The sequence below is a fragment of the Branchiostoma lanceolatum genome, chromosome 11 (genome assembly GCF_035083965.1).
Source record: "Branchiostoma lanceolatum isolate klBraLanc5 chromosome 11, klBraLanc5.hap2, whole genome shotgun sequence".
Lineage (NCBI taxonomy): Eukaryota > Metazoa > Chordata > Leptocardii > Amphioxiformes > Branchiostomatidae > Branchiostoma > Branchiostoma lanceolatum.
This window is the reverse complement of record NC_089732.1, coordinates 12,633,975-12,648,477: the sequence shown is the minus strand read 5'-3', so window position 1 is coordinate 12,648,477 and position 14,503 is coordinate 12,633,975. Positions and strand designations below refer to the sequence as shown.

General features: G+C 40.8%; 1 protein-coding gene across 1 annotated transcript in view; it reads left to right on the top strand.

Moving 5' to 3' along the window:
- Window positions 1–14,503, top strand: part of LOC136444263 (HEAT repeat-containing protein 1-like) — a 36,693-nt gene that overhangs the window by 9,526 nt on the left and 12,664 nt on the right. The window contains exons 15-33 of the mRNA XM_066441778.1: window positions 245–402; window positions 932–1,112; window positions 1,772–1,950; window positions 3,354–3,560; window positions 3,946–4,179; window positions 4,664–4,795; window positions 5,208–5,302; window positions 5,773–5,922; window positions 6,420–6,532; window positions 7,015–7,136; window positions 7,988–8,116; window positions 8,707–8,952; window positions 9,431–9,560; window positions 10,345–10,567; window positions 11,217–11,340; window positions 11,818–11,961; window positions 12,483–12,701; window positions 12,954–13,081; window positions 13,572–13,671. Coding sequence (XP_066297875.1) covers window positions 245–402; window positions 932–1,112; window positions 1,772–1,950; window positions 3,354–3,560; window positions 3,946–4,179; window positions 4,664–4,795; window positions 5,208–5,302; window positions 5,773–5,922; window positions 6,420–6,532; window positions 7,015–7,136; window positions 7,988–8,116; window positions 8,707–8,952; window positions 9,431–9,560; window positions 10,345–10,567; window positions 11,217–11,340; window positions 11,818–11,961; window positions 12,483–12,701; window positions 12,954–13,081; window positions 13,572–13,671 — 3,014 coding nt within the window. The remainder of the gene's footprint in view (window positions 1–244; window positions 403–931; window positions 1,113–1,771; window positions 1,951–3,353; window positions 3,561–3,945; window positions 4,180–4,663; window positions 4,796–5,207; window positions 5,303–5,772; window positions 5,923–6,419; window positions 6,533–7,014; window positions 7,137–7,987; window positions 8,117–8,706; window positions 8,953–9,430; window positions 9,561–10,344; window positions 10,568–11,216; window positions 11,341–11,817; window positions 11,962–12,482; window positions 12,702–12,953; window positions 13,082–13,571; window positions 13,672–14,503) is intronic.

Genomic DNA, 14,503 nt, shown 5'->3' with positions numbered 1-14,503 from the left:
TCTGGTTTGTGTGTAGATGTTGTTCAGCACCAAGGATAGTTTTGTGTCTCTGTGGATGGTGTTCAGCACCAAGAACAGTTTTTTTTGGCTATGGTTGTGTTAAGCACCAAGGACAGGTCTGTTTGTGTCTGAATTATGCTCAGCAATAAGTACAGGTTTGTTTGTGTGTGGATGGTTTTCAGCACCAAGGACAGGCATGGCCAGTGTGCCACCCTCCCTTACTTATCTTACATGTTCCCTGCAGCCCAGCAGTGGTGGAGCCAGCAGACAGCTGATCCTTCCCAGAAGTCCTACCTATCCCTGCTGGTACAGCTTTTTGACCTTCTGGTGACCTTCACCTCCGGGACAACAGCTGACCACCATGTACAGCACTGGAGACAGCTCATGCAGAACTTCCTCAAGGTGAATTCAAAGACTTCTCTTTCCATGTTACGTTAAAGGGCGGTTATATCTGCCATACAAACACAGATACTGTTATGTTCTCACTCTGTTGTTGTTAGACATATAGAATGGCTGGGACCAAGAGTGATGTGAATACACGGTGTTGTATCTTATTTATGTCATGCACAGGAGGAAACACACATTTCAATGCAAACTTTTCTGACGCTATTCCATTGTTTTTCTTTGTTACATCATGTTATATTTATGTTTTATTCATTTTGTTATTTGAAATCAGTTGTAATAAGTTAGTATTTCTAAGCATTTAGTTAATTTTACTTTGTACAATTATTCAATTACAGTTTGTGTTATTTTTGTTATCTTATGTATTTAAGTTTGAATGTAGGGATTGCCCCCCAGGGCACATTGAAAAACGCCATCGCAGGCGATATGTTACCCCTGGATAGATAGAAATAAACAAACAAACAAACAAAGTGCGCCAGAGATTATTCTTTTCTCGAATTTGAGTTTAAACACAAACTATTTTCCCCAGGTGCACCTACCAGACACAGCCACATTATTCAGGTTCCTGTCCATGTTGTGGGTGTGTCACCATGACAACACCAGCCACGCCCGAGCCCTTGTGCAGGTCAGGGCGCTCCACATGGCAGCTGTGTGCATCTCCAGCTCAGGGGACAAGACAGTGGCTGAACTGCTCGGCATGGAGAATAGTGGTACTATAGTGCTTTCCTATAATATCTGCTGTCATAGTTAGCTTCTTTCCATTTGACCCAATTCTGTGATAAACTGTATAAGTTGTGCATTAGTTTTGGGTGTTTTTCTTTCTATTTAGGGACATAGTTGGCTGTGAAAAAGAGATCAAATTTGCACTTTATGAATAGATGATGGACAGGAAAATCTTACATTGTACATGACATTTTCTGCGACAAGCAAGATGATTGCATTAAAGCATGCATGCTTGTTTGCTTTTAGAAGCATGCTTGTGTGCCATTATCTTACAAGCTAAAATCATCCAAAATGTATGTGTAGTTTCTAATTGTGTAGTGTATAATTTCTGTACTTGTGTATAAGCTTACAGCTTTGTCTAACTGTACAGCAGGACTGTCTCCAGAACCCATCCTTCCATCCCAGGACTGAAATTTGCTTGTTGGGATGGACAAAGGTTTCTGTCCATGTGTCCTAAAAATATTAACTTCATGACATAAAATTGATGAAAATGCATTTTCGTAAGCATTTAACGACGAAAATTAACAACATTGGCTTGCAAACAATCAACGGGACAGGAAAAAAAAATAAAGTAAGAGCCTTACTGTACAGCAAAAAACAATGTAAGATTAACAAGCCCATGATTTTACCCCCCTCCCCCCTCTAGTTCTGCCCTCCCTCCTGGTGACACTACAGCACAGAGTCCCTGCTGTAAGGGAAGCAGCCGTCTCAGTGTTAGAGGCACTGTTAGCACGATCACATGGCTCCATGTATGGAGATGTCCTGGTGAAGAGACTGGTCCATGCCAGGGAAGAACTGGTAGCAGACAACAACCACCTGAAACAGGTATGTCAAATACATGCAGTTGTATCATCAACTGTGTGTGTGCAAATGGTGTTCAGCACCAAGGACAGGCATGGCTTCTGTGCTTCCCTATCTGCATTAATCTGCCGGGTTACATAAATCTGCCACTTTGAAAAACAGGGGATTTGAGAGATCGCAGCAGTGCAGCACCCCCCAGGTATGCACAGTTTAGATGTACAGAAGTGTATTATACTGGGGAATGTTGGGTTGGAGATCTGTTTGGACGTATCTTTTCAGGGTGGCAGAATTATGTACCCTGGTAGAATTATGTTTAGTAGATGTTATAATAGTTACTGCTACACGTTAAGTACAGTCAAACCTGGATTCAGATAATTCTTAAGGGGATGAGGAAAATGGTAGCTGAAGACAGGATGAGGTTGTTGCTCAGGTCAGGGTGGGGTGGAGTTAGCTATGTAAAAATAGACAGGACTGTTTTAATGTGGGTTGTGATTATTGGTCGTGTGACTAGATTTGACTCTATCATGCAATCTGTAAATAAGGTTGATCCTGTGTTTAAATAGGACTCAGAAAGCTGACTTAAGTTCTTTAATTAGGACATTATTCATGACTCTGTTTTTTTTCAAAAACAAAACAGTCACTTACTATCTGGACAAAAGTACTAGATAGATGTATTTTAAGACATCTTAAAGATTTGTTTAAATATCTAATGGAATACGAAGTTACAGCTACTCTAAGTTTCGGATGTACCTATTTAAATGTGTACGACCTTCCAAACCTAGTCATTTCAGTTATGGTCCCCGATATGCTTGTTCACTCTTGGCACGATTTCGCATTGGCACCCACGGCTTGAATGACAGTCTCTTCAGTCGTGGGCTAGTTGATAGCCCGGCATGTTACTGCGGGTGTCAATGCGAATCAATCTGTCATTTCCTACTTCACTGCCCATTACAGATTAACCAGCGTTTACTTTTACTTGACCAACTTTCCAAAATTATAGGACACATTTTCGACATCAAGTCACTCTCGGACAATGCTATTAAACACCTGTTAATCTACGGATCATCTCTTTGCTCCCCCAGTTCAAACTGTAACATAATGAGTTTAACTCAAGAATATATCATACTTACGAAGCGGTTCTCACATTGAAATTGGTACATCCCATCCTATCAGTTATATTTAGTCGGGGGGAAGGGAGGTTTGCGCTTGGGAAACGAATCATATTGCAACACATGTATTGAACGCTTTCATTGATCTGTTGTTATTGTGTAGATAAGTATATTACTGTTTAAGATATTCCTGTTTTGTATGATGGCACGTAATATAAGTTTTATTAACTTGAGTTCGTTGCCATCCTGTCTGTATCTGTTGTTTATGTTGTTTAATAAAAAATAAAAAAAATATCTAATGCTGATCTTCCTTTCCAGGCTCTTCAGGTCCTTTTCAAGCCCTTGGAACAACAAAAGCTGCCTGTGAGCAAAGCATCTCCTACAAAACACAAGCAAAAGGCTGAAGCTAAACAGGCAGTACTCCAGGCCACATTGGACAGCCTTCTTGATCATGTGACTGCTGAGGCCACCCCTCGTCACATGAAAGTCGGTTTACTCGAAGCTCTGCAACTTGTGAACAGTCAGGTGAGAAGAACCGATGCCATTGGCTACTTATCACTGATATCACACCTAGTCTTTTCAATCTGATGAAATTATTTTTACATGAATGGCATAAAGGAATAAGAAACTTATCAGGGAAGGGAACATATTGTCTTTGCTCCGTTTTTTTCTTCCTCTTCCGTTCCAAACAATTAAGGTCGATGACCTGGACCAGATGGTTAGTAGTAAAGCGGTGTTGGATTACATAATGTAGCAAGTGGCAAGACAGAGCTGGAGGGGCTGGTCACCATATTCAAAACAAGAATAAACGGAGCAGTAGTTTCTTAGATTAGACCATGTAAATGTTAACAGTTATGTATTTGCTTGCAAATGTTACCTTTCTAGTATCATGATGTATTTTTGTCGACAGGGTGTTCTATCGTCCCTGCTGCCCATGCTTGATGCCCTACTGGAGAAGTGTCCACATGGTCTCACACCAGAAGAAGCCGCCATCTTACATCAAACCCTGGTGAGATACCAGGTCCCCACAACACCCCTGCTGCAGCCTTCCCATCAGGCTTTGCAGCTGCTCCAGAAGGCCATGGGGATCAGTGGTAAACCCTGTGATGGTCACGAGTCACCACAGACCATGGCTCTCAGACAGGTTCGGCTTTGCTCTGTTGATATTCAAGATGACGGGTAAAAATTAAAAGCAACTGCATAATTTTGTAGACTGTCTTTTGTCAGTGACTGAACCAGAAATTTCTTTATGTTCACCTTGACTTTGAATTGATATCTATTATCTTAATTTAGTCAAAACAATTCTAAGACTTATCCAAAACTTTGAAGCAAGCAGATGATTTTGCAAACAGTCAGACGTTTCAGACAGCATTGAGAAATTTGAGTTCACCAGCTATTTATCTGAAACTCTGAATTGATATATTTTTTTATGTTAATGAAATGAAGATAACGTTATGATGGTTCAATGTTTTTGATAGCTCATAACTTATATTTTAACCTTTAGCACACTGAAGTAGCCATTTGGCACCCAATTCCCTATTGGTTACAGTGTTAGGCAGCATGGAGAAGGTTAAGAGTAATTATACCTGGTTACATGCACATATTGATGGCTGACTCTTTTTTTTCAGATCACAAAAGAGTTCTTTTCCTCACTGCCCTCCCCTGCCGTGAGACAGGCACTGTTGTCTACCCTGTTTGACCTCCAGGTTGTTGCCCCTAGCCCTCACGTTGCTAAAGAAATCAGCCATGTTCTGAAAGTGGTAAGTACCAGACAATGTTTAGTTTAGTATTTCCTAGGATTAATCCAAACTATAGGGGAGTAAATTATTATAAGAAGGAAAGCTGAAAACAACAAATGAAAATTTAGCCCTTGGAAAAGATAAAAGTAATTCAACAAATATTTTTCCTTCCGAATAGGCTGAGGCTTTACCATTTTTTGTTTAATCTGTCATGCTAGACATGATAGTCTACATGTCATGTACCTCTCCTATGCTGTAGCTTAATGAGTGTAAAGAAAAATAATTAAGTGAAGTCTACTACAGAGGTGTACTACAGCCTTAGATGCTTCATTTCTACAATGTCTAGCATGACAGTTTCAAAAACAAGTGTAGAGCTTGCCTAAGTTTGTGTTGCCTGTTTTATAGTCTATCTATTTTCTATTGTCTTCATCAGATTTCTCTCCAGGCTGTAGAAGTTGCCATAGAGCTGAAGAAGTTCACCCAGTCTGCACCTTCTACCTCAGTCAGAGGCGCCAAGAAGATCAGAAGGTGACTTTAAGTTATCATAACATAATACTCCAACACAAAAAAGGGGTCCCTTTCCTCAATTCATTGACTGAGTGATCGAATTGAGGAAATTCATGTTAAAGGACCATGTCAACAGGACAAGTCAAGGGACCCCGTTTAGTCCTATCCGAAGGATACCCCTAACTGATGCTATGTACCCAGTTTCACCTGACAGGACTTTAAATGGAGGTCACCTGTTTGAGGAGAGCCACACCTCAAGCACACTTATCGAAAAGAGTAGGGTCCTTCCTGGTGTGAGTGGATCAAATAAATCTGTATGGATATGCATCTTATACTGTTCGGTATACAAACCTGGTGTGTTACGCCATGAGGCGTTTTATCGGATATGCAATACAAACAAACGTTTAAATGGACATAGAAGTACATCGTTTATTTGTACACTGTTCCTTGGGGTTTATACTGACAAGTGCATTAAATTTGTATCCGCTCAGAGCTACTCTGCAGGCCAAGGTGACACAGCGGTCAGCGACGGACAGCGAACCGTGGCGGCGTGTTACGGTCATCCTGGAAATGCTGCAGAACAAGAAGAAAGTCCGGAACCTGCAACTCATCGTACCACCTCTGTTTGCAATTCTCTCAAGGTTCTGTATTCTGGTTAAAATCTTATGTATGATTGTTTTGTAGTCGACCTGTCTAAGCTTATTGTAAGTTTATTGTCACACCAAACCTTGTCCGTAACACCAAACCTTGTCCGCAACACCAAACCTTGTTGCAGACCTTGTTGTAACCGCAACTGGTTATGTCATACCTGGGCTGCAAAAACATTTGATACGGGTTCTGCGAACCGGGCAATAACTTTCGTTATTACACAGGGTTCTACTTTTATCACACAGGCTTTCATAGAATATTAAGAATGCAATTTGAGTGCGCCGGTTGCGCCCCTGTCAAAAATTTGAATGCCGGATTCGGAGGTTGGAATCAGTGTTTTTACAAGTTTTTGCTCAAGGACACAAAATGAAAATGAAGAAGCATTCAATTAAAATGTTGCTGATGAATCAAAGATAAAACAGGGGTTAGTGATTAAAGACCTGAAATTTTGATATGTATTTTGAGACTTATCTTGTGTTTCTTGACTCAGGTGTCTAGAGGAGGAGGAACAGACACCTGTAGAGTACCTGAAACAGCTGGTTCTCACCTGTCTTCTGAACACCTGCGAGCGTCTTTCACCTGACAACAAGCCTTTACCTCCAGGTTATTGAATTTTCTTTCAACAATTTTGTACTAAATCAAGGTCAAACACTTCCATGAATGTGAAGTATACGATAAAGTAGAAACATACATGGCAGTACTTGTGCTGCTGTATTTGCAACATCTCCTCTATCCCATAGTCTAACTGTTTGACAATTGAAGCAGCACAGAATATCTGGCAACCAGATTTCTCCACCCTCCTTGGTATTCTGTCCTTTTGAATGTTTCACTTAGTGACATGCCAGTCCATTCTCTTATATTTGAAAGTGTAAAATTTAAACTAAGCCTCTATTCAATTTTTCTTCATCTCATAATTGGTATTGGTATTATCTAAGCATCTAATTTACTTTACTTTATTTTTTGAATATAATTCTACACGTACTTAACACTATATAAAAGTATGGAATAAAATTAATGTATTTTGATGGGGACAACAAAGTTGATTCTACATTTGTTATCATATGTTACTGTCTTGTGTCCTCTAGATGTGCTTCCGGAGGAACAGTTTAATGCGGAGCTGGTTGTCCAGTGTATCCAGCTGTCTGACAGCCCACAGACCCACAACCAGGCGCTGCTGCTGCTTGGAACAGCTGCTGGGCTCTTCCCTGTAAGTAATGTGGAAAATCTGCCCCCCTCCCCTCTCAAATATCAAACAATCAATGTTAGAACAAATACATACAAATATTCATTCTTCCCCCGCACCATCCCCGAGTGGAATGCTCTGCCTGGTAGTGACGGCTCCCAACGTACAGTCGTACCGTGCCAGGCTGGAGGCCTGCCCACCTTTGCCCGGGACCTCCTCCCCCCCCCCTCCCCCCCCCCACTTTGCCCCTCGCGGGTCATCTGGGGGGTATTCAAGATGATGATGACGATGATTTCCTAGGAGACTTAAATATAGCTGGTCACAGAAGGGACTTGAAAAGAAGTTGTAGTATTCAGGTCCTACAACATCTGGTCGAAGGTAGCATATACGTAGTCCAGTTGTTAGCGACTCCGCCTCAGGACCAAGAGGTTGGGAGTTCGAATCCCGGCTGTTGTTGCTCCCCCAACATGCATGCTGCGTGTAAGTGTTGCAGTCCTTTGGACGGGACCTAAAGCCATCATGTATGGTCCACTGTTTATTTAAGTTGTCATAATGAGAGCTAGGTGAATTTCCCTGGTACAATGAACCTGTAAATACTGTACATAGCGTCTGTCTCCTCTGCCACAACCAGTGGAAGAATAGCTCTTCAGTGAGCTAAACTGGTTTGAGATCACTTTCTTTACAATTTGCGCATTTTCTTTTCTCGGAGTGAAAGCATATTTAGTGCAAAAGCTTGTCAACTAAATTGTATAAATGATAAATAAAACGTTTAATTGTTATTCCGTCACCCCTCAAAATCTTTCACATTTCACAGTGTCCCTACTAGTACGTGTATGTTGTAGTTGTCTAATAACTGCCCCCCTCCCCCACCACAGGATAAGGTGTTGCACCAGGCCATGGCCATCTTTACCTTCATGGGAGCCCACGTGCTGAGACAAGACGACACCTACAGTCTACAGATCATCACCAAAACTGTGGACACAGTCATACCTGCCCTCATTCAGGTCAGATAAACAATATGCTCTGAGCACTAAGTGTCTTCACTTGAACTATTTTCATCACCGTGTACCGGTACAAAACGTGGGGTCGTGTGGCGTAACGGAAGGGTGTTCGGCTCAGAACCAAGTGATGCCTGGTTCAAATCCTCTGTGTCACCGATCTTGTGTCCTTGGGAAAAGGCACTTTTCACGACTTTCCCAACATGCCAAAATGGTCGTCATCAAGACTGTCTGCATTAAAGGTAAAAAAGAAATATGGCATTTCTTACTGGACTGGTCTGAAAAAATGGTCTACAAACAAACCAGTTGTTGCGTAGCGGCAGCTTGTGCCGCAAAATATACGACCTGTACCAAGCAATCACAGAAATGTCATACACATGAGAAACAAAGCTTTACAAAACACTTTAAAAAAAATTTTGTTATTTAGAAAACTGACATGAGAAAAACAATGTTTTTATGATAACACCGATACTGTCGGACTGTTATGTGCATATTTTTTTCAACATACCATTCTTTCCAAATCTCTGATCCTTTAAAAATGAGACATAGTCCTTTTAGTGTATACTATTTAAACTTTCTTTCTTTCCTCACTCAAGGCCAGTGAACGGAATCCATCTCTCACCGTAGCCAACCAGAAGCTGGATAGCATCGTTGCCATGGTGATCCGTGTATTCGTGGACGCCCTCCCGCACATACCGGAGCACCGCCGACAGGCCGTGTTCCACCATCTTGTGCGTACAGTCGGAGGGAGTCAGTACCTGTGGACGACGTTAGCGCTCGTGTTCGAGAGTAAAGTGGTGGGGAAGACTGGAGGAGGAGAGCAGTCAGAGGGAGAAGACAAGGTTAGTTAGAACCTGCTGTCAGATGCATTTAAGTTTGTGGTCGTTTTATTTGCAGTAAACTCTTCACCCTAAACACAAAACACTGCAAAAATTTCTGTTCTGACTTCTGCCTGCCTACCCCCTTGACTAAGTGCCATATGTACATACTATACATTGTACAGTATTATGACCAATGTTCTCCTTACCGTGAATTTAAATCTTTGCAGATTTAAATGCATTTTACAGTTATACAAAAAATGCTTTAAATTTTGTTTTATAGACTTCATCGATTTCCAAGAATTAACGCCATCTTTTTGTGCAGATTTGAAGTGCTCTTTGATGATTCTTTGTATCATTAAGGGGTAAACCGTTAATTTTAAAGCTTTTTGCCCCCCTCCCCTCATGGGTGCTGGACACTGCTGTTCTGTCACAGTGTTGAACTGTATTCACACTTTTTACAACATATACCTGACATTGTTTGCCCCCCCCCCCCTTCCAGGTGCTGGACACAGATGCAGAGTTCTGTGTGGAGCTTTGTTCCCACTTCCCCCCTGATGTCCAGGTGCTCAGTCTTGTGCAGCTGTTGAAGTACGTCTCCAGTCTTCCTGAGGACAAGGAAGAGAGAAAAGGTTTGTAGGATATGAACAGGACTAAATTTATTCTTGACATCTAGCCAGCATATCAATTTTTAAAAATGTTGTGATTAAGATTGGCCAAAGTGATGTGACTGATACTAAAAGGCTTATAGCATATAACATTTAAGTAACGATTCAAGCTGCTTATTTAATTAAGTACACCGGACTTTATGAGCCTGTAGGCCACAAGATCAAGAATTTCTATCTAATACATGGTAATCATGTAAGAAAGAGGCTGTCAAAAGTCACCTACCTGAGTTTTAGTCCATGAAAAACATGCATTGGCAGGGGTGTAAGGCCTCTAAAGTTTCAATCTAGAGCATAATTTCAACTTTCTAATCGGCACAACCCCTACGAATCCGGCCATGTTTTCAAAAATTAACCTTTGACCTCCATCTGTACCTGATAATCACACAAAAGCACCAAACTTCTACTGCCTACAGACACCACAAACATCGATGAAAGTCTGATTTTTCAACACAATAAGAAGGTGGAAACCCGTACCTGTAACATCCAACTCTAAAAAACCAAGTTGAACATATCCTAGAAAAAAGCCCCTTTACAGCTACTTTTACCAAGGGAACCAAACCTATCTCCATTAGGCTGATAGTGGGCCTCCTGCGCCATTCCTGGAGTGTGGCCTGCTACTAATATTGATGTCCACCAGAACTTGATTGTTTGCTTGTTGCTTGTCAATTGTCAATCTTAGTGTCGATTGGAGGCTTTGTTATATATTGAATAAGATATGATATTTGCTAATCTTGTATTCAAATAAAAGGACCCACCCCAGCCAAGAGACCACGGAGGCACGAACCAGTGTCATCGGAGAAACAGTCAGAGCCTCTATTTGATGTGGCCAACCACACGGCTCGCCAGCTGCGGAACTTCAAGTTTCTGGCGCTCAGTTTCTTCCCGGTGTTGCTAGGCAACAGCTCATTTGTTGGACAGTTGGTGGACTTGGGGATGGAGGCTAGCGACAGGATGAGAGGACTGTACCAAAGGTATGGTGCATAGCAGGGTGTTTGTTTGCATGTTATTTCTATCAATGCAAATGCATGGGCTATAATTCCATTTTTAGAAAACAATATTATTAACCAGACCATTTTATGAGGTTTGAAACTTGAATAAAAAAACCTCCAGTTTCTAGTCATTCCTACACATAGTAAGTTTCAATGACACCATACCATTACATATTGACATTAAAGGAGCAAAGGTACGATGTCGTTGTGTGGTGAGAACTGATAGAAAATCCAAGCGCTATAATAGACTGATCCTGACTGTCCATCTCAATTAGCAGTTCGACCAATGAGAGAGCGACTGCATGTCCGTCAAATATTTGCATCTTAATGTTTTAATTTTACATTTCTATGTTTTGACGGAGTTGGTCGGGGCCATGCATGGTATCGGTCTATTTACACTAGGCACGTGAAACTAAAAGATCACCATGTAGCTTTTTTTGTACCGCTTTTGAGCACTTTTGATAAGAAATCCGCATGCAAATGTGGTAAACAGTGGCATTAAATGTCAATTTCATAAAGATCACAGCAATTAGAATATTTCCAGTTTTCAAGCCTCATAAAATGCTCTGGGTGCCTTTAACCAACCTGATGAAGCTATATACAGGGTTTGTACACCTTTTTCCCCCTCCAGTTTACTAGAGGAAACTCTCCAGTACATTCGACAGGTTGCCTTGTCCCTTGACAAGAACTCCAACAACCAGACAGCCAGGTTCTGGAGAGCTCTGCTGCATAAAGCGTATGACACGTTGGAAAAGGTGACTGCGTTATTATCTATTCTTATCAGAGCTTGTAGAATATTTTCTAAGCTTTCTTAAAATTGACTTAAGTTTGCTGATTGTATACATCAAACACATTTGAATGTTGACTGTCCACATTTCTAAATGTTTTGCATCTATTAACTGCCAGATGATGTATAAAACTGTAGTTTGCATTTATTCGAAAGATTTTCAACTGTTATATTTCCCTAAAATTGTCTTCACTTTATTTACATATCAATGAAAATTTTGTGATTAAAACCTGCTGACTGACAAATCTTGCGCAGTGTCACTGACGAAAAGTAGTGGGTGCTACTTGAAACGTCTGACCGTTTCCAAAATCTATGTATTTGCTTCACTAAACTGCTATTTGACATATCTTATCAGTAATACCTGGATGTCCAACCTTCATCGATGTTGTATTTCTTGTTCATTTTTGTTTGCTAACTCAAGATATTCTTTTGATGATCTGTTTAGGTAAACGCCTTGCTGCCCACAGAAGTGTTTATCGGAGTGGTGTCAGGCCTGATGCAGAACAACATGGCGACCGTGAGGAAGAAGGCCATGGAACTGCTCAACAGCAAACTACAGCAGCCGGGGCAACAATGGGCACAGGGGGAGGTAGGATACAATATAGAACAGCTTTTGGTAAAAGTAGATGCATTGTACTTAAACTGCGGTAGTGGTGATGAACACTTGTTGGATTGTATTTAAAGCAAATTAGGGCTGCATTTGCAGAAAGAATGCTTAGTAAGAATGCAAATTAGTATAAAGTTTTGTGGATTGGGTAAAACAAAGGGAATGATGAAATGACAACAAATGTTTCTGCCCAATTTGTTATGTATCTAGTTTATTCATCTATTTCATCTCATCTCATTAGACAGCTGGGTTGCCCCTTCAAATTATAAAAATTGATTTCTAAGGGGGCCCAGGATATAAAGGACAATACACATATATGTCATGTTACATTGAATCAGGTAAAGACAATAGTGGACGGCATTCAGTAGAACAAATAGAATACGATATGTCAAGACAAAATTGTTGTCCATAGCACTAAGTCTTAGCAATTCCAAGGTCAAAATTAATTATATAACGGTCACAAGATGAAGTGGAGTGTTAGATAGTGATTGTCTTTTTTCTAGGTTTCTCTACTGCTGGACATGCTACAAGAGTTACAGAGTGTTGCCATGGCCACCAAAGAGGACACGCCCACATCTGAAGAGTTGGCTGTTAATCGTCAGACTGCCTTGTACAGCCTGAAGCTTCTCTGTCGGGCACTTGGAACTGGACATCCGGACAGCTTTGTGGAGGTTCTGAAGGGGGTTGCAAAGATCATGTCCAACACTGAGGAAAACCCTTTGGTAAGAATGAATTCAATTGTACATAATATTAGATGACTTAGAAAGATAAGGAAAGAACTGTTGACTGAAAAACATAAAAAATTGTTATAACTGCTTGAGTCAGCATGATGATTATCTAGATACAGAATGGACAATACATGACCTTGACCAAGTGTCGATAGAACTTTGTTACTCTGCAATCTGTTGAGTTCAGATTCAAGGTATTATGTTGTTATAGTCATTGTGATGTGAAACTGCCCCCCTCCCCCACAGGTTGTGTCAGCTGCATTGCTGTGCCTGGCTGAACTGTGCAGCTGTTTGAAGGCTCACGCCATCCCCCACCTGCCAGCCTTCATGCCACCTCTTCTCAACATCTGTCAGTCTACACAGCTCACCAAAAGGTAGAATAAATGATTGAATTTGTAGCTTGAAATGTAACACCTTCTATAGTTTAACATAATTCCACCAGGGTACATACATGTAATTCCACCAACCTGAAAAGACACACTGTACGTCCAAACAAATCTGCAACCCAACGTCCCCCAGTATTATGCATTCCTGTATACTGTGCATACCGTGGGGATGCTGCACTAAAGATCTCTCAAACACACTGTTTTTGAAAGTGGCGTATTTATGTTAATGGAGGTTACCCATGATAGAAAATCAGAAATGTCATACTTTTCCATGGTGATTGTTGTGCTGGATGTAAAGCCTTTATATCATTCTGTACCATGTATTGTTAGATTTTAGCCAACCGTATGAATGAAGGGATCATAGTCCTACAGTTACTTAGAATCAAAGAAGAGGATAACATCTAGGCCTTTAAGTCTGTGTGATAGTCATAAACATGTTGCATGTACCTAACGTCTGTGAATCTTAATGACTTTTCAGTGAGGAGTTGTTGCTGCTGAGTGCCCTGACTGCTGTACACAAAGTGTGTGAGAGTCTGGCTCACTTCCTCAGCCCTTATCTGCTGCCACTACTTCTTCAGGTTTGTGTATAAAATGACATCACTTATACAGGCTTTTCTCTGAAAAAATTGCAAGGGGGGGGCATTGTAATGGAGCACAGCCCCCATCAAAAATGTGGAGTTTTAGAGAATTTTAAGCTAAAATGGGGCATTCTAATGCTTCCTAAGGAGGGAAAATACTCTCAGACAGGTCACAGTTGAAGACTTGTGGCCTATGATAGTAGCATCCCGGTCAATCATAAGGGGCGCAGCGCCCATGTAACTCTCTTAAGACAAAGCCCTGACTTACATATGCCACTTGTGTGCCATTTCCCTTTTGTTTGGGATTTTGTTCCTTGTCAACATTCTTTTGCAATTGTTCTCTTTGTTGGAAAGTATAAAAGATGATTTACATGTACTTAGTACCTGTCAATGCACATAGAATACTCACATTATCTAGAATAAAGCACAAATTGGACGTATATTGATCATATTTTACAGAGTAAATTTGCTTTGCTCACTGATGCGTGCATGTACATATTAAAGGAGTCCTAAACTCCAGAAGGTGGTGTTATTTTCCACTAGATTATGTATAAATCAATACATGATCAACCAACTTTTTACAAAATTCTGCTTGTGGTAAATTTTACAAGGTGTGTTTTTTAAAACAATATGATACTCACTAAACCCCTGCAGACCCTACCAGTGTATTCCCCATGCGTAAACATACATTTTTAAACGTGGATATTTTCGGTGTAAATGAGGGTGGTTAAGCACGATATGAAGGCCAATTGTTAATAAGATATAAAAGAACACATAGCCAGAAGGTTTTTCTTAACCACCCTGACATTCTTTTTGTAATCTAATTTTTGTC